The sequence below is a fragment of the Malus domestica genome, chromosome 05 (genome assembly GCF_042453785.1).
Source record: "Malus domestica chromosome 05, GDT2T_hap1".
In the NCBI taxonomy this organism is placed as follows: Eukaryota; Viridiplantae; Streptophyta; class Magnoliopsida; order Rosales; family Rosaceae; genus Malus; species Malus domestica.
In genome coordinates this window covers 35,065,969-35,091,124 of record NC_091665.1, presented here as the reverse complement: position 1 = coordinate 35,091,124, position 25,156 = coordinate 35,065,969, and the positions used below count along the sequence as shown (strand labels likewise).

At 39.9% G+C, this 25,156-nt stretch overlaps 1 protein-coding gene and 1 long non-coding RNA gene across 2 annotated transcripts; one reads left to right on the top strand and one right to left on the bottom strand.

Moving 5' to 3' along the window:
• The first annotated feature begins 11,156 nt into the window (after positions 1-11,156).
• Positions 11,157-20,179, top strand: LOC139196521 (uncharacterized). Its single transcript, XR_011581526.1, has 2 exons — positions 11,157-11,390; positions 19,684-20,179. It is a non-coding gene; the product is annotated as an uncharacterized lncRNA (long non-coding RNA).
• On the bottom strand, positions 11,893-21,505 carry LOC108172890 (protein PIN-LIKES 1-like). The gene is made up of 11 exons (XM_070822628.1): positions 21,370-21,505; positions 20,979-21,191; positions 20,773-20,852; positions 20,546-20,670; positions 20,332-20,453; positions 19,773-19,883; positions 18,985-19,077; positions 13,569-13,669; positions 13,166-13,218; positions 12,900-13,085; positions 11,893-12,767 (listed from the first exon to the last, which is right to left on the bottom strand). The coding sequence occupies exons 2-11, from the start codon at positions 21,111-21,113 to the stop codon at positions 12,637-12,639; spliced, it is 1,137 nt and encodes a 378-aa protein (XP_070678729.1). The 5' UTR covers positions 21,114-21,191; positions 21,370-21,505; the 3' UTR covers positions 11,893-12,636.
• Between the last annotated feature and the right edge of the window lie 3,651 nt (positions 21,506-25,156).

Here is a 25,156-nt window from a genome sequence, read left to right as displayed (position 1 = left end):
TTTGTAAAATCTTTCTTCTAGTTTTAATTTTCTCTATGCTTGTACTCAGTCGTTTATAATAACGAGTACTGTCAAAACATATTAATTAATATATCATACGTGTCCTGATCAATAAGTCAATGAAAGTTGACACATACCCTTTAAGGGATTTGGATCCTCTCCTGAGCTAATGGAGAGGATCCTCCTGACCAATTATTGTGGACCGTTAGATTTTCATCCAACGGCTACAAACAGGTGGGTCCTTTTAAAGTTATAATAATTATAGCCGTTGGATGAAAATCCAACGGCCCATAACACTTGGTCAGGAGGATCCTCTCCATTAGCTCAGGAGAGGATCCAGATCCCCCTTTAAGGACATTTTGAACATTTCACATTAAAAAAAATAGTAAAACTATGAACTGGTTGTACGTAATAGTTATTGTGTCTTCATTCACAAGTATGGGCAATAAGTGAAGAATAAAGGCTTGTAACAGATTGTGTGCTAAAGATTATGTCTCTTGCGTGCTTTTATTGATTTGTAATTATCATTTGCATTTATGATTCATTCTTAATTAAATGATGGATTATTTTAGTAGATAAAGTCTTTTTCTTCTGTCCGGGTTCAAACTCTACCCTTCTCTCTTCGCGTAAATTAAAATAATGATATCCCTTGTAATAAAATTAAGAAATAAAAAATAAATCTTAGTTAAGCATAATCAAGTTGATTAGACTAATATGCTTCTCTTATACACTTAACACTCGCATCCTCCTCAGTGATAATTAAGAGATTATACTTGGCCTTAAGGCTGCCTCATGGGCAGTAGCGGAGGTCAATGCTTTTGTGAAGTTGGTCTGACCATCCATCCAGCATGGCGACTTCACAATATTTATCTCAGCTAAAAAGGAGAAAAATATTTGTAATAATGAGTGCATTTTTGCTCACCCTATAAGACGGGGTGATGCTTTATTGATTACTGTTAGATTAATTTGGTTTAATTGATTTAAGATACAAATTTTAAATTTAAACTAATCTAATAACAATCAATGAGGGTATAAGATTTGAACTCTGAGAGAGGAGAGTAAAAAGAGAAGAAAGGTGACGCGTGGCCTGGGATAGCTCTGTTGGGCGGCGTAGAATCCGCGGGTAACTATTACAGGAATTGTGCCCGTTGTGGATGAGATACTTGAGCAGAATCCTCAGGCAGTCAAGCACGTTAACTATAACGAACGCACCATTTTTCTTTTCGAAATTAAGCACCGTCAGAAACCGACTCTTAAGCTTATCAAAAGCAAACCAACTGTAAGTTGAGAAAAATTAAAATACACAACTTTAACACAAGTGTTGAAGAGACAAAACAAGTAAACAAATTACTTGTATCACACTGACAAAATATTATAACACAACTCTCATCAATAACGCAATTTAAAAGCTATATATGACACTCATTTTCTAGAGATAAATTCTAGACCACTCACACCAGTGGCGAAGCCAGGATTTCTCGAGGGGAGGGGCGAACTTAAAAGAATGCAAGGTTAAAGAAAAATGTCAACAACTAAATCTTTTTATATAGTAATGTCTTCCATAATTAATCAATACAAACAAATTACAATTGTTGCCGGCGAGGTTTCATGTCATGAAAACGTCGCATAATAGGCTCATTATCAATAAAAGCAAATACATCTTTCTCAATGTAAACAAGCATGCTATCACACAACCATTGATCTCCCATTTTGTTACGCAATAGTGTTTTCACAATCTTCATAGCAGAAAAAACTCTCTCCACCGAAACGGTTGCAACCGGTAACACCAAAGCCAATGTAAGAAGTTTATACACTAACATATAGCTTTCACACCTCCCGGTCTTCACTAACTCTTTTGCAAGATCACTAATTCCTCTCAATGATGAAAACTCACTATGCATCTTCATATTATGAATGTAATTGTCAAGTTGAATTGGAAGATTCATGAGGTCCATACGATCAAAATCTTGAGGATAAAATTGGGCTAAACGAATAATTTTTGCTTTGTCAAAAGATGCAAAATTATTCACCGGATTCAAACATGCCATACGAATAATTCGAAAAAATAATTTCATAATTTCATATCAATAATCATAGAAGCATATGATTCACATCAATAATCAATAACCATATTAATGCATTACCATATGATTCTATACCAATTAAATGAAATTTGTATTAACTAAATAATTAGGGTTACAGATTATAAATTTAAGAATTAAAAAATTTACCTTTAAATGGTGATTGGTGGAAGCCGGCTCAAACTCAAGCTGGAGAAAGGAGAGTGGCTTGTGAACTGTGAAGGCTCAACATAAATTCAAGGGGACTTGGTGGCGTTGGCTTGGCTGCTGGGATTTTGGGGAGCAGCTTGGCTCTCTCTCTCTCTCTGTTGATTGGTGAACAAATGGGATCAGGAAATAAAGAGGAACGGGATTGGGGACAGGGGTGGGGGACAGATACTAGGGTTTTGGGGTGACACGCGGAAGGAGCGGTCCCCTTTTATAATAATTTTTTTTTAATTCAACTAAACAAAACGGCGCCATTTTGTTTCATAATTTTTAAATTTTTTTTACTAGGCACAAAACGACGTCGTTTTGGCCTGGTTTAAAAAAAAAAATTAATAGCAATCTGCAGATTGCAGATTGCCCAGAAAAACAGAAGAGTGAACCAGGGATTTCCAGGGAGGCGCGCGCGAGGGGAGTGGCGAAGAGCTGGGTCCAGTGGTGTTTCCCGGCGAGGGGAGTGGCGGCCGCCACTCCTCGCCCTCACGTGGCTTCGCCACTGACTCACACTCCTCACTAAAACTACTCACTTACAAGACGACTCATGCTTCTACTTACCTACTTTTGGTTCTACTCTCTTACTTTCTTACTTTTTGCTTGATTACTTACATAGCACTGCACCTTATATTTATACATGGCATAACCGATCTAGCCTAAGTCGGTGCACTTGGCTTTGTGCATTTCCAGCCACCAATTTATATTACTTATTAGAATTTTCACTAACATTCCATTACAACAATCTTAAGATATTTTATTTAGATAATTCACTAGAATTAACTAGCATTTTCAATGTGCATGCACTACGATTTTCATTGTTGCTTGCTAGAATCTTCTAGACAAATCTTATGCATGTTTGATCAATTCATCTCTCCATTATCTGTGAAAGGGGGCAAAGAGTAGGAACTAGAACAATGTAGTTCTTTTGTACCGAGTTTAATGGGTTGGTGTTAATCTTTAACACTGTATTTGTCAAGGCAGAATGAGAGGATCGACTGCGATGGAAACACCATATTGCACCAGGATGCAGATAGGAGTTTTTACTGTATAGCATTGTTTTAGAATTTAATTGGTCATGTCGTGCAGTTGCAAGCAAAGCTACGCTGGTTTATGGTATTGTTCTATTGCTAGATTTATGTTGTTAGACAAATACTTACGCAAATATCAAGTTTGTTGACTTGATAAAAGTGAAAAAAATTGAGATTCCACAAAAAAAACCAATTGGCAATATGAAGAATAGCTCAACTTATTTATAAGCCCAGGCAATGTCCATCCTCACATCAATGTGGAATCCCTTCTCAACACGCCCCTTCACGTGTGGTGAATTTTGGACATAGGGTGACACAGAGCGCATGTGACCATTTAGCTTCACATGTGGGACAACCTATGCACTGATATCATGAAGAAAGTTGAGGTTCCACCAAAAAACCAATTGGCAGTATGAGGAGTAGCCCAACTTACTTATAAGCCCATGCAAAGTCTTTCTCCTCATCAATGTGAGATTCATTCTCAATAAAAAGACCTATGTGGTAGACGAATGCTTATGTTACCAATTAAGTCTAAAGACATGATCAATGACTATGTTGTGGACGAATACTTATGTTACCAAGTATATGTTGGTCGACTTGATAAATGTATACCGTGTTGTGTCATCCTGTGGCAGAGATATTACCACCACATTACAACATGCACCACAACAACGAGGATTAGGCAGCGGAGGAGCTGTTGCTAGTGGCCAACGTGGTATTTGCAGCCGCTTACGCCATTCCTGGGGGTAATGAACAAAGTGGCCGTCCTGTTTTTTCAGGACTATTGAGGGTATAAATGTAAATATAGATATAAAAGATCCTACTTAGATATTGGATAGATATTGGATAGTTAATTCTGTTAGTTAGTGGTGCTAATGTAGTGGTGCTACTTTCATTAGTTGATATACTTGTATGTATATAGGTTGTAACTTTATTCAAAGATTTAATGAAAAGATTATTTCCCAATATGTTATCAACCGCCTTCTGTCTCACGATCTGATCCAAACACGCTTCACCGCCTTGCGACGTTTCTTCTTCCCTCTTTCTGATTGTGATCGCCATCTCGATCTCCCAAACCCTAACCTTGTGCATCAATGGCGGCTCCTGCTTCTTCTTCTGACTCTACTGCTTATGTTCATCCACCTCCGTTGCACTCCTCTGTCACGGTATCTCCTCTGGTGACCTCCTCCATCGTAATTCAAAATATTGGATCTATGATGCCAATTAAGCTCACCACTACCAATTACCTCACCTGGAGTGCTTTGTTTGCTCCTATTTTTCACCGTTACAATTTCACTAGCATTGTTGATGGCTCAACACCTCCGCCACCTCAAATGCTACTGGATGATTTTGGCAATCGCACTTCTCTCATCAATCCTGAGTATGTTTCTTGGTATGAGAACGATCAAAACATTCTCATATGGCTCAATTCTACATTGTCTGAAACCCTAATTCCTTACATTGTTGGAGTTAATTCTTCTTGCGAACTTTGGTCGAAATTGGAGTCACGATTGGCTTCTGCTTTTCAATCTCACATTCATAATCTTCAATCGCGTCTGCATAACACTACAAAAGGTGAATCTACAGCAAGTCAATTTCTCCAACAAATTGAGGAAATTGCATATGCTCTTGCTAGTGCTGGAGCTCCGGTGGCTGATTCCGAGCTCATTTCTGTCACGCTTCATGGATTACCCTTAGAGTATGATTCTTTTGTTGATGCTATTCAATTTCATGTCGGATCGACTACCATTGATGAATTGCATGGCCTTCTTCTAAGCAAAGAAATTTAGTTGAATAATCGCAAGAAATTGCCTCTCACTGCTCATTTCCAAGCAATTAATTTTTCTACGAGTCTTCTTCCCACACCATCTATGGCTCCTCAGGCTTACGCTGCTCTAGCTCACTCTTCATAGAATTTCTCTCAAGGTCGTTATTCTAATTACTCTCAAAATCGTGGCAGTTCTTCAAACCCTAGAAATTTTCAAGGCAGGGGCAATTTCAGAGGCAATTTTCAACGCAACAATTACCGGCCGAATAATCAACGTTCTTCTCGTGGTGGTCGTTCTTTCTCTGGCAAAAGCACTCCTTGCCAAATCTGCCGTCATTATGATCATGAAGCATTTGATTGTCCATATCGCATGAATCCCAGCTACACTGGATCTTCATCTCACTCTGCTATGGTTACTCACACTAGTTCTACTTAATCTGCTCCAACTTGGCTTGTTGATTTTAGCGCCAGTTCCCACATGACCAATTACTACACCAATCTACAAAATCCTAAGACTTATCATGGTCATGAACAGGTCTACATTGGTGATGGCAAAGGTTTGCCCATTCATCACTCTGGTTCTTCTTCTTTAAATACTCGTCACCATTGTTTTCAGTTGAAAAATGTTCTTCATGTGCCTGATTTAAAGCAAAATTTGTTATCTGCAAAATTCTCTTCCATCTCACATTTAATTCCTTTCATTCTTCTAACCCATCATCACCACATACATCTCCTTCACCATATACATCTCTTCCCCCACATCCATCTACATCCCAACAACTACATACATCTTCTTCACCAAATTCATCTCCTTCCCAAAATACATCTCCTGCACCACCTTCATCTACTTCCCAACAACTAAATATCTCTTCTCCATCATTGCCATCTCCTCCTCTCAACATTCATCCCATGCAAACTCTTTCCAAGTTTGGCATCTTTAAACCTAAAGCTTTGCTTGCCACTAAACATACCTTTCCATCTCATCTCAGTGTTGACTTTGTTCCTTCCACCTATCATCAAGCATCCAAATATTCTCACTGGAGGAAGGCAATGCAAGAAGAGTTTAATGCTCTTCTGAACAATGGTACCTGGTCATTGGTTCCCTATTTTCCTTCTCAGAATCCGATAGGTTGCAAGTGGGTATTTCAAATCAAACGCAAGCCTGATGGTTCTATAGATCGGTATAAGGCACAACTGGTTGCAAATGGCTTTCATCAACAGGAAGGGTTAGACTACACTAAGACTTTTAGCACTGTTGCCAAACCTGTCACCATTCGACTTTTACTCACTTTGGCTATTCAATATGATTGGTTTCTCAACCAACTTGATGTCAGCAATGCTTTCCTGTATGGTACTCTTACAGAAATTGTGTTCATGCAACAACCTCCAGGATTTCAGGATTCTACACAGCCTAATTCTGTTTGTAGACTCCATAAATCTTTGTATGGTCTCAAACAAGCTCCTAGAGTTTGGTATGATAAACTACATGGTGCTTTACTCTTCTTGGGCTTCGTTGGCTCAAAATCTGATCATTCCTTGTTTGTTAAGAAAGATCCTCACTTGGTGTTTATTCTTGTCTACGTTGATGACATTCTTGTCACATGCCTTTCTCCTCAAACCTGCAAGTATGTTATTGATCAACTCAATGCTCTCTTTCCTATCAAGGATCTTGGTCCTTTGCATTACTTTCTTGGCATTGAAGTTAAGTGATCCTCCAAGGGTATTTTCATTTCTCAACCTAAATACATCTTGGATTTGTTGCACAAGGCCAAAATGGATGATGCCAAACCCTGTGTTACTCCCCTTAGTACATCAAAACTTGATCACTCTTCTCCTCTCTTGGATGATCCTACTGAATATAGATCCCTTGTTGGAGCCCTTCAACATCTCACATGGACTAGGCCCGATCTCTCTTTTGCAGTGAACCTTGTTTGTCAATTTATGTACTGTCCTCGACTTTCTCATCTTCAAGCGGTCAAACGCATTCTGAGGTATCTCAAAGGTTCCATTCAGTGTGGTCTCTGGTTTTCTAAAAGTTCCTCATCACCGTGTATCACTGCTTATTTCGATGCTGATTGGGCAAGCTGTTCTATGGATCGCAGATCAACTGGTGGTTTTTGTATTTTTTTGGGCAATTCTATCATCACTTGGAGTGCTAAGAAGCAATCCACCATGGCACGGTCCTCTACAGAGGTTGAATATCGATCTTTGGCTAACACTGCTGCAGAATTAACTTGGATTTGCAAGCTTCTTGGTGATATTGGTTTTCAATTACATTGTCTACCAAAGTTGTGGTGTGACAATATATCAGCTATCTCTCTTGCCAAGAATCCTATTTTCCATGCTCGTACTAAGCATGTTGAATTGGACTACCACTACATCCAGGAAAAAGTTTTGGCTCGCAATTTCTCTGCATTTTGTTTGTTCACAGGATCAAGTAGCTGATATTTGTACAAAGGCTCTGTCCAAATCACGTTTTCTGTTTCTCCGGTGCAAACTTGCTCTTCGGCAACCTCAAATCAGTTTGAAGGGGAATATTGAGGGTATAAATGTAAATGCAGATATAAAAGATCCTATTTAGATATTGGATAGTTAATTCTGTTAGTTAGTGGTGCTAATGTAGTGGTGCTACTTTCATTAGTTGATATACTTGTATATATACAGGTTGTAACTTTATTCAAAGATTTAATGAAAAGATTATTTAAATAAGGACGATCCTCCTTTTTGCTTCACCTGCATGGACGGTGTGGTCATTGCCTGCTCATTGTCTTCTGTGGCTTTCGTTCTCTCTGTCCTCTCCTCTCCACTCGAGTACCTGCTTTCATAAGCAACCTTCAATTATGGTGGGTATGAAATGTATATTCTATTGTGTTGAATGATTTACAAGAGAGTGCTCTTTATAGGAGCCAATGTACAGACAACCACCTTAAGCTCAGGGAAAGGAATTAATAAACAATGTACAGACAGTAGTGGAACAAATAAACAAGCATGAATGGCTAATGGAAGCAATCATGAATGGCTAATGGACGGCTAGTGGACAAGCAATCCATGTGTTGAGAAGAAGATTCCCTTTTACCTTCCTCCAAGGTCAGGACTGGAATCTTCTTGCTCTTATTCTCCATGGTACCCACCATGCTTGCCTTTGCAGCCACCATTTTGCTCTTGATCCCTGTCGTGAAGAAATGGACCAAGTCTCTAGTTCACCCTATTGCCTTTTTCCCGGTCCCCCTATTAGGCCTGCTTCAGTTTCCTATGTATAAATCTTTCAAAGTCATGTTTCAGACAGTTAATGCCTGGTTTTTCAAACCATTACTCCGTTTTCTTGGCTTTTCCTATGTAAAAATCTATCAAAGTCATGTTTCACATTAACTTTATGTCGTGGCAGAATGTGTGGTGCAGATTCACAATCTTGCAACATAAGTTATTGTTAGATTTGCAGGTAACATTTGAATATTTCAGTTGGGTTCTTCTTCTTTCTCCCCAATATAATGTCACAATTTATTGTGTTTTCATTTTAATTATGGGCAAATTAGAAAGAGCAGTGTGTTTCCCTCTCCGCACTCAAGTTTGAATCTGCTTTCCAAAGTTTGGATTGGATTAGATATTTAGAATTTGCTCCAATAATTTGAGTTTATACAAAAGGCCAAAACAGAAAAGTCTGAAATTGAGAATAATCTCATCAGTTAATGGAATTTACGTAAGAAAAGGTCAGAGCAAACTTCATGAAATACCTCGAGTATAAGCCCACGATACTCATCCGAATTCATTGAAGCATAATAATTCAAGAGGCTATGAAGATCCTTAGGCTCTTCTATCTGGTTTGCCACTATCATCACCGCCATGGACTCCCTGATCCTCCCCCAGATCATAAGAACACTTCTCCACTGCAACCATTACAACAAATTTAGTCCCTCCTCCTGCTTAAGTTTGATCATGATCATAACCAGCTCTCTGCTCTCTTCTCTGATGATCAACGTGACTCGAGCCCTCCTGCCGTTCCCTGATCATCTGGTCGAGTCTCTCTTGAACCATGGCATGCGAAAGGCTTGATATCAAACGGTACCTATCAGAACTAGAGCTCGCTACTTCTTCTGAGCAAGACGAAGACATGCTAAGCAAGCAGCTGCTGCAAGCCTGCAACACAATGCCCTGCATACTCTCTGTTGCTGCTTGGAGGAGGCTTTCATTTTAGACATGGTTTGAGTTGGAGCTTTGATGGAAGTTTTGTGCCAAATTTATCATTTATTCACACTTGGCAACTGTGGGGTTTGTTAATCATGATTGTGTCTTGTGTCTTACAACATTTTAATAGATGAGTTGGTGAATGCAAGAAGGCAAATGGGGAACGTTCTTTTAGTTAATCGAGCCAGTAATCATGATGCTTAATAGTTTAACTTTATAGGTCTAATTACTATCAGTTGGCACATCCTTTTGAAGGGTTTGGTTAACATGAAAAAGTAGTGGTTCCATTTCCATGAGAGCTTGTTTGGAAGGCTCCGTTTGGTTAACAGATACAATATTTTTTTTTTCGAAAGTCACTTTGAAGTGTTTCTTCTTGAAGAAAAAGAAACACAACGTGTCATTCTCTAGAAAGTGCTCTATGATCCATTAGCACTTTTGACATTTTCTATCAAATGTAGTCGTAAGCTCTTGATTGTCAAGAAGATTTGAAAAGCACTTGGAAGAGTTTTCTAAGTAAAGTTTCGATGTGCTTAACCTTACAAATGGCCGTGTTTGGTCGATTTCATCATGGGAAACTAAAGACAACAGTGCGCCGGGGCCTTTCACGTTTGATTGGGACCCTGATGAACACCAATTGAAGATCAAGAAAGGAGAGGTGATTTTTTGGACTAGTGGTGTATTCACAAGTAGTACTAGCTAATACATATGAGTATATTTTGCCCGAGGAGATCAAGCTGAGGTATAATTTTAGCATTGTTTCAAATGAGAATGAAGACTACTTGACTTACACTGCTCTAGATCTCGATCAAGGTTCAGAATGGGTGCTGAACTGCCTGGGGAGACTTGGCAACCGAGACTTGAAATTGCACAAGCTAAGAATTGTGACGGCTACAACGCCGGTGGAGGGTGCGTGAGAAGGGACCGGCCACCGAATTGTTGGAAAATTTGGTGATGAATTGGAGCTCAAAAATGTTTCCTTATACACCTCAAGATCCCCCTAATGATTTGGTAGTGGTACTAGAAGCAGCAGTGCTTGTAAGTGTGAGACTTTGTCTCTTCAAGCTATTAGTGACGATATATAAGCATCAGAGTTTGATATTCAGGTGTGCTTTGTGTGTTGTACTCTATAAAAAAAGGGGTTCTAGTATGCTATTAAGACATGTCTTGTGGTGTGGATTGATATTTTGCAACGAAATTAACTTGGCTACACAAAGGATGAGGAGGTGTTTTCCTCAAAATATTTCTTGAGAAGTTCGTGAAATTTCGTGCTTATGATCAGAATCGTTAATGTTAAAAAACATTATGTAAAGATCATTTATGTAACACATCAATTAAAAATAAGGTCGTTTAGTCATTCAACTATAGTAAATAGATAAACGGTTCGTAATGCATCCATAAATTTCTTTTATACGATTCGATGACTTTACATCTCATATATTTATTAATTTTTTACAGAGATTATCTTTATAGAATAATTTAAAATATTAACAAATTCGATTATAAAAACGAAATTTTGTGAATTGATTGCGCATCATTTTGATGAGGAATTCCTTATTTTTGAGTAGCCAAGCTATTTTCTCCCTTACATTTTCATAAATAAAGAGTACATGACAATATTGTTGGATTACACCACACATTTTGTCAAATTTAAAGACCGTAATTAACGGACTCTTAGTTCAAGGACCAAATCAAAATTATAGTAAAAATTAAGGGACGAGTTCTGTTTTATACTCATGTTGGGCCTTTCTGAGAAACAAATTGGGCCTTTATAGCTATTTAATTTGGCCCATAACCCAAACTATAAAACAAAGCCCAAATCAGGTTTTTATTTTTAATTGTCGGAAAGCCCAAAACAGAATCCAACACCTTAAACAAAACAGAAACCCAAAACGCAGCGCCGTATCACAGAACTTCATCAGAGGTTGGTGGGCGTCCTCAGTCACAGACAAACAAAACACAAAAAGAAAAGAGAAAAGAGCAAGAGAGAGAGAGATACAGGAAGGGAAGAGAGCACACTGGCGTTGATCGTACTGTCCAGATCCACTGGTTTTCTGGATCAGACGACCCGAAGCCATGGCTTCCAAAGGTCCAGGGTCCAAGCTTGATCATGAACCCAGAGCTAAGCGCCAAAAGGTTAGCTTTCCTATATTTTACTCTGCATTTTCCCGAAAGTTTAGTTTTTGTTGAGCTAGGAATTAATAAATAAATAATAGTTGTTTTTTTTTTTAATATATGAAAAATATTGTTGTTTTATAATCCTACTGTGTTTTAGCGTTGTTGAAACATTCAACCTGTGATTATATTGGTTAGAAGTGGTTTTTGATGTTTATTTTACCTTTTTTTTTCTTCTGGTTTTTTGAAGCTTGTATAGCAATGTAGTGGCTTGAAATTGTAGTTTTGAGTAATTTTAATTCATGAATCGTTAAAGTCCCACATCGTGGGTGCAAGGAAAACCAAAGAGGTTTAAATATTATTACCCCACTCGTTTTTATGCTAAAATCTCATGACGGATTAGGCAGTTGTTAAGTTGAGGATAATATCGGTGTCATTAGAGTGGAGCAGGCTGACGATCCAAAAATTCCAACTTGGTATGGTGCAAGAAAAACCAAAGAGTTTAAATAGAATTACCTCACTCTAACTAATAAACCAAAGAGGTTTAAATAGTATTACTCTATTTTAACTAACATCGAGGTTTTTTATGGTAAAATCTCATACTTGACGGATTGGGCAAGTGATTAAGTTGGAGATAATATTAGTGTCGTTAGGGTGGGGCGGCCCCGACGATTCAAAAATTTCAACAAGAATTAATCACTTAAATAGTATTACTCTACTTTAACTAACATCGAAGTTTTTTGTGGTAAAATCCCACACTTGACGGATTGGGCAAATGATTAAGTTGGGGATAATATCAGTGTCGTTAGAGTGGGGCGGCCCCGACGATCCAAAAATTCCAACATGAATTAATCACTTTTCTGGTAATTTAAGGCTCTACTGGTTTTTGTTATGTAGAGGGAAATTTTAAGTGGGTTTTAATCCCAACTCTCGGTCACTCCCATCTCCTTCCCTCGTTGTACACCGAGACACACTCTCTCTTGAGTTCTTAACACTCGAGCTCTCTCTCTGCCTTCTCTCTAAACCACCAAGAAAAGTCACCACCATTTTTACTTCGACCAAATCATAGCCACAAACCACTAGATTCGTCATCTAGGTGGGCTGTGGAGTCAAACCGTGGCTCTGCATGTTCAATCCAATGACGGGGAGGAACTGAACTGAGAGCTTCGTACTTCCCTGCAGACTCGGGGTGGAGCTTCGTAATATTTCTTCTGACAAATTGCCTACTCTTGTATTAATTAGACAGAATTCAATGTAAAATTTTGATTCACAGTCGCGCGACAAGCCACATGAAGGCGGCGGACCAGAATGTAATTGACAGTGAAGCGAAAGCATAAGTCCACAGCATGATAACTGAACATTCATTCTCTCCAGCTTCAAATAATAGCGTCATTATTCCTGCCATATTTTAAAGGATCAATAAACAATACTTGAGAATAAACTTACATTAGTTATGAAAAAGTGTGAGCGAGCGAGCGAGCAACTTCTGATTGCACTTTTTGTTGCCAAACAGTCGAAGAGCAAGCGTACCTATGTTCATCGCAGGTGGGAGTGAAAACTGAAGCAGAAGAACAAACAGATATAATGGATCAGAGTGCACCAACCCAAATTTCAGTGCCCCTTTAACAACCAAGACGCCTATAAGAGGCAGGGCAACATAACGAACAACTATGATGCCAACGACAAGAGATTTCTGAATCCCTGACCCTCGCAAGCCTGAAACAACAATGTGAAGTAAGTTCTGAACTAAACCAACAATTAAGTACGACACTAATAGAATTTGTACGAGTTATTACCTTTAAGTAGGTTTCCTCCTATTATCAAAATGAGAGATGGGATGGCTCCGTCTCTGCAATCATAAAGAACAAGTCTCTTTAACTGATACCAAGTGAACAACAAAAATGATACAAACACTTCGTATAAAAAAACACACTCGTCTTTTGAGCCGAAATTCAAAAACCATCTGGTCTGAATATGTTTTGTAAAGTTGGGATTAACACGAGACAATTATTCTACTTTTATGCTAATTGAGAACCAAATTGTTCATTTGGATATGTACAACTATAGGACCAAGCATGGTTAGTATCTTCCCTAGCATGTAACTGTATTAAGAACGGGAAGCTATATTAGTTGCCAATAATTGCGTCGATCATGGATAAAACATTAAGGTTCGATACAGTTCGGGCATAAGTTTTATACCCCAACAAATTAGCAGTATCTTGAATCACCCGTAGAGGAGCACCATCTCCTAAAAGTAATTTTCGAATCTGAGGGATGACTCCGATTGCAAAACCAATGAGCTACACCAGGAAAAGATCAAGTTTGCTTAACAACAACAACAACAACAACAACAACAAAGCCTTTTCCCACTAAGTGGGGTCGGCTATATGAATCCTAGAACGCCATTGCGCTCGGTTTTGTGTCATGTCCTCCGTTAGATCCAAGTACTCTAAGTCTTTTCTTAGAGTCTCTTCCAAAGTTTTCCTAGGTCTTCCTCTACCCCTTTGGCCCTGAACCTCTGTCCCGTAGTCACATCTTCGAACCGGAGCGTCAGTCGGCCTTCTTTGCACATGTCCAAATCATCGGAGCCGATTTTCTCTCATCTTTCCTACAATTTCGGCTACTCCTACTTTACCTCGGATATCCTCATTCCCAATCTTATCCTTTCTCGTGTGCCCACACATCCCACGAAGCATCCTCATCTCCGCTACACCCATTTTGTGTACGTGTTGATGCTTCACCGCCCAACATTCTGTGCCATACAACATCGCTGGCCTTATTGCCGTCCTATAAAATTTTCCCTTGAGCTTCAGTGACCTACGACGGTCACACAACATGCCAGATGCACTCTTACACTTCATCCATCCAGCTCGTATTCTATGGTTGAGATCTCCATCTAATTCTCCGTTCTCTTGCAAGATAGATCCTAGGTAGCGAAAACGGTCGCTTTTTGTGATCTTCGCTAGATTGCTCCGGTCATTAGTGTGGATAAGTATATAAATGGATAGAGATAGGAAAGCAAACACAAGATGTACGTGGTTCACCCAGATTGGCTACGTCCACGGAATAGAAGAGTTCTCATTAATTGTGAAGGGTTTACACAAGTACATAGGTTCAAGCTTTCCTTTAGTGAGTACAAGTGAATGATTTAGTACAAATGACATTAGGAAATATTGTGGGAGAATGATCTCGTAATCACGAAACTTCTAAGTATCGGAGTGTGATGTCGTCTTGACTTGCCTTATCTGTCTCATAGGTAGATGTGGCATCTTCTCTGGAAGTACTCTTCCTCCATCCAGGGGTGGTATCTTTAACTGGTGGAGATGCACAAGGTAATGTATCAATTTCACTTGAAGCTTACTTGTAGTCTCAGGCTTGGTCAAGCGCGATACAAACCATGTAGTAGGAGTCTCCCAAGTCGCCGAGCTAGGGGGTCTGCTGAAAGAGGTGACAGACAAGGTAAGCAATCAGAGCTCCGACTGATTGTTCACCTTCTCCCCATCTTGCAGCAGCATGAAGGATAAAAAGAAGAAAAATGAGAAGAGATGATATGAGATACTTTTGCTTTTGAAGAAGTAACTTTCCACAGGCTTATTCTTGAACTGAGCTGGAGGGTTTTCTGGTTTCCTCCAGAGTATAAGGCCGACTGAAGAATTTGAGGGTCAAAACAAGTCCATCAAATCTAGAGTACGTTCCACCCTGCTGATATGGGATACTTTTGCTTTTGACAGAGTAATGGGTGTATCGGCACGTGTGCTGTTACGCTTGTCTCCACATGCTTCCTTGTATCCTTCGCACTTGCCCTATCTGTTCCTCAAGTAGATGCGGAATCTTCCCTGGAAACATAAGATGTTGAAGATGAGTACTCGAGAGCAATGCCAGGTAAGTAATCAGGTAAGGGGTTCCAGGCAGTCAGTTCTTGGCTGGAAGCTTGATCCAAGTGCTGACTGATTGCTCTCTTTCTCCTTGTCTTGCAGGTAAAAACAAGGCCAAAGGAAAAGACAGGGAAAAAGCATGATATGGGATACTCTTGCTTTTAACCCTGATGATATGAGATATTCTTGCTCTAGTATAGCTTGTTTGCAGAGGTATTATCGGGGGGAAAGAAAGCTGAATATTTCGAAAGGCTTCGTTGGGAGTGCCCTCTCAGATATGATGAAGGGTTGAGCATTTTTGCAGGTCTGCCTGTCCGTTGGGGATGGAGGTCGACATATATAGGAGTCTCCCTAACAACAAGTAGTAATGCTATTCCTTTACCCTGCTTGGTCATAGCACGGTAGTGGGAGCTGCCAGTTTCACATGTTTTAACTCTGTCAGAGCACTTTGAAAAAGTGGTCTGTGGTATCTGGCTCTCGAGATTCGGAGAACGATGCCTCTTCGATTTTTGAGAAAGCAATCATGCTGGGGGTCTGGCTCTCGAGATTCGTAGAGCAGTGTCTCTTCGATTTTTGAGGAAGTAATCATGTTGGAAGTCTGGCTCTCGAGATTCGGAGAGCGGTGCCTCTTCGATTTTGGAGCAAGCAATCCAGTTGGGAGTGTTGTCTCGAATGTGAGTAAAGGTTGGGCATGTTTGCTAGTCTACCTTGCCACGAAGCACAAAGGTTGACACACAGAGACTTTCCAATTATCCAGCAATGGTACTGTTCCTTTACCCTCTCTTCGCTTTTGAGAAAGTAGTCATGTTGGGAGTCTGGCTCTCGAGATTCGGAGGACGGTGCCTCTTCGATTTTGGAGCAAGCAATCTTGTTGGGAGTGTTTTCTCGAAAGTGAGTAAAGGTTGGGCATGTTTGCTAGTCTACATTGCCACGAAGCACAGAGGTTGACACACAGGGACTTTCCAATTATCCAGCAGTGGTACTGTTCCTTTACCCTTGTGGGTAATAATATGGTAGCTAGACCTTCAAAATTTATGTGTCTAAACTTTGTTAGTGCTGTTTCTTTGCTATTCTTTTACCTTTCTTGGTCAGAGCGATGTAGTGGGAGCTGCAAGCTTCACGTGCTCAACTTTGGCAGAGAACTTTGGCAAAGTTATCTGTGGTACCCATGAGCTATTGTTGCGTGTGGGAAGTGGGTGATTGAACAGTAAGATTCATGTGCTTTCTACTTCACCAGAAGTCTTCGACAGAATTCCCATAATTTCTGCAAAGCTGAGTGCGTGTGACAGGTGCTGACAAGGCTAGAAAAGTAGGTGCCTCTTCGATTTCTGAGATCGGCCCTCGTGGTCTCTGAGCAGCCCAGCTTTTGAGAAAGCGAGCGCCTCTTCGATTGATTCGGAGAACGATGCCTCATCGATTTTTGAGAAAGCAATCATGCTGGGGGTCTGGCTCTCGAAGATTCGGGGAGCAGTGTCTCTTCGATTTTTGAGAAAGTAATCACGTTGGGAGTCTGGCTCTCGAGATTCGGAGGGCGGTGCCTCTTCGATTTTGGAGCAAGCAATCTTGTTGGGAGTGTTTTCTCGAATGTGAGTAAAGGTTGGGCATGTTTGCTAGTCTACCTTGCCACGAAGCACAGAGGTTGACACACAGGGACTTTCCAATTATCCAGCAATGGTACTGTTCCTTTACCCTCTCTTTGATTTTTAAGAAAGTAGTCATGTTGGGAGTCTGGCTCTCGAGATTCGGAGGACGGTGCCTCTTCGATTTTGGAGCAAGCAATCTTATTGGGAGTGTTTTCTCGAATGTGAGTAAAGGTTGGGCATGTTTGCTAGTCTACCTTGCCACGAAGCACAGAGGTTGACACACAGGGACTTTCCAATTATCCAGCAGTGGTACTGTTCCTTTACCCTTGTGGGTAATAATATGGTAGCTAGACCTTCAAAATTTATGGGTCTAAACTTTGTTAGTGCTGTTTCTTTGCTATTCTTTTACCCTTCTTGGTCAGAGCGATGTAGTGGGAGCTGCAAGCTTCACGTGCTCAACTTTGGCAGAGAACTTTGGCAAAGTTATCTGTGGTACCCATGAGCTATTGTTGCGTGTGGGAAGTGGGTGATTGAACAGTAAGATTCATGTGTTTTCTACTTCCCCAGAAGTCTTCGACAGAATGCCCATAATTTCTGCAAAGCTGAGTGTGCGTGTGACGGGTGCTGACAAGGCTGGAAAAGTAGGTGCCTCTTCGATTTCTGAGATCGGCCCTCGTGGTCTCTGGGGAGCCCAGCTTTTGAGAAAGCGAGCGCCTCTTCGATTTCTGAGATCGGCCTTCGTGGTCTTTGAGCAGCCCAACTTTTGAGAAAGCAAACGCCTCTTCGATTTCTGAGATCAACCCTCGTGATCTCTAAGCAGCCCAGCTTTTGAGAAAGCAAACGCCTCTTCGATTTCTGAGCAGGCGCCTCTTCGATTTCCGAAGCTCCGTCGAGTGCAGATTTTTATAGAGGCTGACATTAAGTTCCAAAGCACACTTGAATCTCCACCAGTAGAAGCTTCATTCTTGCACTTCTAAGATCTTGATTTGTCCGACCTCTTCTATCTTCAACACCTTTGAAAATGTCTGGCCCCTCCGACCGTCGTTTTGACTTGAACCTTGTTGAAGAGGCAGCCCCGCCTTCTCCAGACAACATATGGCGCCCATCCTTCGTCTCTCCTACTGGTCCTCTTACCGTTGGGGATTCCGTGATGAAGAATGATATGTCCGCTGCGGTGGTGGCCAGGAACCTTCTCACTCCCAAAGATAACAGACTACTTTCCAAACGGTCTGATGAGTTAGCTGTTAAGGATTCGCTGGCTCTCAGTGTTCAGTGTGCAGGTTCTGTGTCTAATATGGCCCAACGCCTATTTGCTCGAACCCGCCAAGTTGAATCCTTGGCGGCTGAAGTGATGAGTCTCAAACAGGAGATTAGAGGGCTCAAGCATGAGAATAAACAGTTGCACCGGCTCGCACATGACTATGCTACAAACATGAAGAGGAAGCTTGACCAGATGAAGGAAACTGATGGTCAGGTTTTACTTGATCATCAGAGATTTGTGGGTTTGTTCCAAAGGCATTTATTGCCTTCGTCTTCTGGGGCTGTACCGCGTAATGAAGCTCCGAATGATCAACCTCTGATGCCTCCTCCTTCTAGGGTTCTGTCCAGTATTGAGGCTCCAAATGATCCCCCTCCGGTGCCTTCTCTTTCTGGGGCTCTACCGACTGCTGAGACTTCTCCTAAGCAACCTTTGTGAAGGCTCCGTCTTGTGTGTTTATTTTGACTCATGTATATGTACATATTTGTAGCTGATCGGGGATATCAATAAATAAGCTTTCCTTCATTTCAACGTATTGTGTTAAATACACCAAAGCCTTCTTCGCTAAGTTCTTTGAATTTTCTTTTGTTGAAGCTTGTATGTTGAAGCTTTCTGAGTGGAGCATGTAGGTTGGGGTAGTGTTCCCTTAATTTCCCGAGTGAGGAAAACTTCTCGATTGGAGACTTGGAAAATCCAAGTCACTGAGTGGGATCGGCTATATGAATCTTAGAACGCCATTGTGCTCGATCCTGTGTCATGTCCTCCGTTAGATCCAAGTACTCTAAGTCTTTTCTTAGAGTCTCTTCCAAAGTTTTCCTAGGTCTTCCTCTACCCCTTCGGCCCTGAACCTCTGTCCCATAGTCGCATCTTCTAATCGGAAAAGTGCAGAAAGGGCATACCGCTCCAATAGTTGAAGGGGCAAATATTGATTTCAGATTCATCTTTTGAAAGACCATCACTATTCGTTGCTCTAGTTTACCTGAAGTCGTTGCCTGCCATGGAAAACAACAAAGATATGCAGTGTAAGAAATTGAAAAGAAACAGGGTAAATTTCTCGTTGGAGATGTCCGGCATGTTACATGTGAGCTTGTGAATCTAGACCATATATTCAAATGACATTCAAGTAATATTTTGTGCGTGTAATACAAGTAATTTGTTTACTTGTGTTGTCTCTCTAACCAACATTTATGTTAGAGTTGTGTACTCTAGTTTTCTTTTCTCAATATTGTATGGGAGAGATAGGAAATGAAAAATATGATTTACGATGGAACTGAGTTTTTAGTTATGTAGGCTATTTCATAACTCTTCAAATACCTTTTGGATGTATCTAAAACCGCACAACTCTTCAAAATTTCATAGCTCTTCAAATACCAAGGGCCTTGTCTTGATCAATTAATACTAATATTATATTAATATTATGGTATAATCATCAAGTCCACATATTTAGTGGTCCAAATCTCAATTCTCATTCCAAATGGTCTAATACCTAATCACTAATAAAGGTGACTAACCTAAAATAAAGACCTCTAGGGAACTTGAGTTCCCCGATGTGGGACTAAAGGAGGCTCAAAACTCCAACACCTTTGATTTTTCTTCAGGTACAGCAGTGTATGACAGTGCATATTGATCCGGATTTTCCTCAACTATGACATTCCTTTGAAGATAGCAGAGGCTCAGTGCAACTTACTTGGTCGGATGTAGAGGACCTCTCGGCGGACTGATTATAATCTTGGTTGCCCCTTCTTGAAGATACCCGCACAATATTATACACATAGGACCACACATAAAAGTCTCCTACCTGAAGCATGGACACAATTACATTACAAAAGGCAAAGATAGGAATCCCTGACAGCTGAACAAGGTAGCTACATTGTATTGAAGAGAAACAGTCACCAGAATTCAAGAGGAAAAGAAGGACAAAAGAAAATGTGTTCAGAAAAACGTATTCTACACAGCAAGCAGGCGCACACAAACACCGTTTAAGAACTGGCCCTGGCCGTTTGGGGGTAGTACAATTTGTATGTATATGTTCTAGACATGAGATGAAACTTATGATGATAATAATAAAAATTAAAATCGTGAGTTCAAATTGCAGTAACTGCGCATTTTCGACTTGAATGAGAGAATTGGATTGTAACTTATTTGAAGCAGTTTCCCAATCCTTTCTTAATTCGAGTCATAGAAAGCTAGATAAAGGAATTTCAAGAAAACCAAAATATTGGAACAAGACGGAGAAGGAAATGTACCGCCATTGAGAGCGAAGCATAACCCATGGCATACATGTGACAGACATCAGGAGCTCCAAATGGGCTCCCTTTTTCTTTACAGACTGCTGGGACTATAATGAGGAGCATCATACCCAAATTACCTATTAAGTGTTAACATCAGCATATCTGGAGATTGATAAAACGCAAAACCGAATATTTATCAGCTGTGTTTTAGAATTAGGTGTTGGATTACCTGCAGCACAGCAACCCAAGACAAGGCCTCGCAGATGGGCAGGTGGCCTTGTTAATTGGATGAGAAGACATCCGAGTATGGAACCAATTATAAATGTGATGAGGATATTCACTGGCATGAACCACCTATACACAATATAATTATTACAACGTTAACATGATTATATACATACATACATATATATATATATATATATATATATATTAAACAACTTAATTAGAACTCACATTTTAACCATGCTTTGATATGTAATTGTCTGCGCAACGTTGGAACTCACCAGAGCAGGACCGAATACATAAAATACAACCTGTTCGTTCATTGGTTCACAAAACATAAATATTTGTAAGAAAACAGTCCAACACGAGAAATTAAATTAAATGGGGAGGGTTTAGAGCACAAGAGACTGAATGAAGAAGCAGTGTATTGTTTTTACAGTGTTTAAGTTCTTTCTAGTAACTTCCCCCAAAATATTGACACGATCAAGAGCAAGATATGAGCCAAGTGCTGTTATCGAAAGCACTTTCAACACCGGAATTAAGGCCGTCACGAACAGCTGCTTAAGCTCCATCCTTTTCTTTTATCAATTATTCCAAATTATTATTAGCTCGTGTTCACCTCCTCCTCTGCCACCTCTGCCTGTCTGCCTCTATAAATTTAATACCAAACAGAAAACAAAAATACAAAAATGCAATCAAAATTTCAGTGTTGGGATAGGAATTCAGCAATAATATATATATATATATACACACACACACATACACACACGATGCTAACAAGAGTGAATTAGAGAAAAATGGGGAGGTTTTTAAGATGTGGGATCAAACCTCCGGATTCGAATTAAATAGCACAATTACGCATGCCAAACGAGGCCTAGGCTGCTATCACAATGAATTGCTTCTGTTTTGCTTTCATGAAAACAAAGGAAAAACAATAGAAAACAATCAAGCAAGCACATATATATGGTAGATTTAAGAATGTATTAGGAGGAAAAACAATAAGGGCATATGCATTTATATGCATTTATGCAGCTGTTAAACGTGTAGTCGCTTGTCTGAGCTGGGTCGGTCCGTTGTTGATGGGATCATGGGATGGTGCTCAAATAAGTCTCGTCTGGCGTCTACGTTTATGTCTTCTTCTGCTTCCCATTTCCTTTGCCATTGGTGACTTGGTTACTCCAATAGGCCCATCGCAATCACTGCTCTTGTTTTATGCCATGTCCCTCCCAAAGGAAGAGAGTTCGTTGCAACCACATGTTCGCAGTTATTTCTTACAAAAAATATTCATTTATTCTTCATCGTCAATATCACGTTTAACAGCGAGTGACCATATAATTTATGAATAGCCAAGATAATGGTCTGTTCGATCCTCATGAAAACAGATGATTAGGTGGTACTTAATCCACTATTTTGATTTTATATTGATCATTGTGTTACTTGTTTTCATATTGGATATAGACAAGATCATTATTAGTCCTTACAAGAGAGATATTGGTCCCTTTGTATCTCCTATTTGAAAATCTTGCAATCTAGTAAGATTTATGAAATGGGTTTTTGTTAGAATACCTTCTCATGAATTACCAAAAAGATCGAGGGAAACTAGCTGAGAGAGTTGCCCAATACTTTGTGGAATGGAGCCCTTCATATTATTAGAAGAGAGGTCTAGTGTTATCAAGGATGACAAGTTTTCGATGAAATCTGGAATTGAGCTCCACAAATTATTGTACATAAGGTTGAGATTATGCAAAACATTCCTAATCCTAAGGAGGCTAGTAGTTGGCTTTGCATACCACAATCAGATAAATCTAGCGTCTCTAATGAATTATTTGGACATTTTGAGAAACTCCTTCAAAACTTTTCAAATGTAAAATCAATATTGAAATTATTAGCCGCCAGATTTTCTGCTTGCAAGTTCACTGATTTGACTACATTAGCAAATAGGCACGAAAGGGTGGGTTGGTGGGTTTCTGAAAGAGAAAGGACTTAATATGGCTTATAAACCATGTTTCATTAGCACTAATCAGGACTTATTGACTTTAAATCTTGGCAAATTGTCACATCCCGACCCGGGCTCTACTACATCTTGGGTTCAACTTCGTCGTAGCACGATATTATCCGCTTTTGGCCCCGACCATGCCCTCACGGTTTTGTTTCTAGGAACTCACATGAGAACTTCCCAGTGGGTCACCCATCCTAGGATTGCTCTCGCGCGAACTCACTTAACTTCAGAGTTTCGATGAACCCTGAAGTTAGTGAGCTCCCAAAAGGCCTCGTGCTATATGGAGGTGGGCATGTACATTTAAGGCATAGATGATCCACTCCCTTGGGCGATGTGGGTTCTAACAATCCACTCCCCTTAGGGGCTCGACGTCCTCATTGGCACACTTCCTGCCAAGGATTGGTTATGATACCAAATTGTCATATCCCAGTCTCGACTCCGCTGCAACATAATATTGTTCGCTTTGGGCCCCGGCCACGCCCTCATAGTTTTTGTTTCTGGGAGCTCAGACAAGAACTTCCCAATGGGTCACGCATCCTAAGATTGCTCTCGCCCAAACTCGCTTAACTTCAGAGTTCCGATTAACTCCGAAGCTAGTGAGCTCCCAAAAGGCTTCGTGTTATATGGAGGTGGGCATGTACATTTAAAGCATAGAGGATCCACTCCCCTAGGTAATGTGGGATCTAACAATTCACCCCCCTTAAGGGCCGGACGTCTTCGTCGGCACACTTCCGGCCAAGGATTGTGGGATCTAACATAAATGGCATACACTAATAGTTAAGCACAACATAAGCTTTTTCACAAATGATATTATCTATACTAAAGGGGAGGGGTGGCCTTGGAGGAGGGGGTAGGCTTAGCCTCACAATGAGCTAGTAATAATGCGGGTCAAATTTGCATTTGACGAGAATCGAACCTAAGACCTCTCATTTACAAGTGAAGAGGTCTACCACTAGACTGTAGTATTATTAGTAGCATAACATAAGCTTTGTAATAGAAAAAAATAATTGTTATGTTTGGAAATTAAAGAATAAAGTCTAAGGAGGTATAGTCAAGATATAAAGTCTTTTAAAATCCTCTCAAATTTGAGTTTGATTATGTGCCGTTAGGATTTTAAAAGAATTTAAAACATTTTAAAATCAGGGTGTAGTTAATTAAAATTTAAAAAAAAAATTAAAACACTTTGAAATTTTTTGTTTTTTTAAATCTTACCGACGATGAGATTGAATAGATGGTCATAGAAAAGGAGTTGCATGCTCAGAGGGATCAGGAGAGGAAAGCATTGAATGAATCAGAAAGGGTGCAGATACAACCATCTATTAAGAAGAGATTGAAGGAGTATCGTGACAAGGTTCCAACTGAACAAGGGTGTTTAAGTATTTTTACATCAAATTTTGGTTAGAATTATATGAAATTATGATGGTTGGTTAAAATTCTATTCATGGTCTACCTTTTGGTTATTTTTCCAAATTGTTCGATCATGGTGTAGTCAAAGTAGTATTTAACAAGATTCAAAGAATGCATTCAAATCTAGGTGTAGTCGCCATTTAGTACTACGGTGTAGTGGTATTCCTTTTCACTTTTACGTGAGAGGTCTTAGGTTTTTTTTCTTAGTAAAAGCGAATTTGAACCACATTATTGCTAGCCTGTTATGAGGCTAAGCCTATCCCTTCTCCCTTATTGTAGATAATATTATTCATGTTGTAGGCCTATTTGACTGAACTGTATTTATGACAAAAAGGGAGAAGGGTTGGCATCAATAGAGAGATGAGAGATATATAATTTTGAGACGTGTGTTGTATCACCCCCTTATGCCTTTATTTATAGTAGTAGGATAGGTAGAATCCTTACCCTAAAAAGATTACATCTCTAATAGGAATTAAACTACTAAAGGGAATATACAAAGATACTCCCCCTTGAGTGTGTAAATACTCAAACAAAACTTTGCATCAGATTTTCAGCAGATGAGGTAAAACAGTTGACGAAGTCGTCGGCACAAAGAGTAAATGCGAGTCTCAAATATAAGAAAGTAAGTATGCATCGGTAGTAAAACTCACAAAACCTCGCTATGGTAACGCTTGAGGTAGGCAAAAACCCATAGACTAAAGGTGAGAAGTATGCATAATGTCTAAAGCAAACGTCAAAGAGGAAGAAAGTAGTGAACTCAACGGAGTATGGTCATCCCAGGATGGTTGCCTCATCAAAACCTCATTAGGTAGCAAAACCCAATGGGAAAAATGCTCATAATCGTAGGAAAAAGAGTACATTAAGATTAAGTGAGTATGCTTCTAGATACTCCCACTGAGTTAGACATACTTCCAAATAAGAGAACTACAGGCAATTCAACTCAGACAATTTACGCATACTGATTTCTTGGAGAGCTTTTGAAAAGTAGACTTAGGGGTAATGACTTGGTGAAGAGATCGACCAAGTTGTCTTGGGAATGGATTTGCTTGACTTTAATGTTCTGATGCTGTTGTTGCTGGTGAGAGTAATACTGTAAAAGAACTTCGGCGTTATGTGCTTGATGTTATCTCCCTTGATGTATTCCTTCTTTAACTGCTCGATACATGTTGCATTGTCTTTAAAGATCGTCATAGGAAGGTCAATGACAGA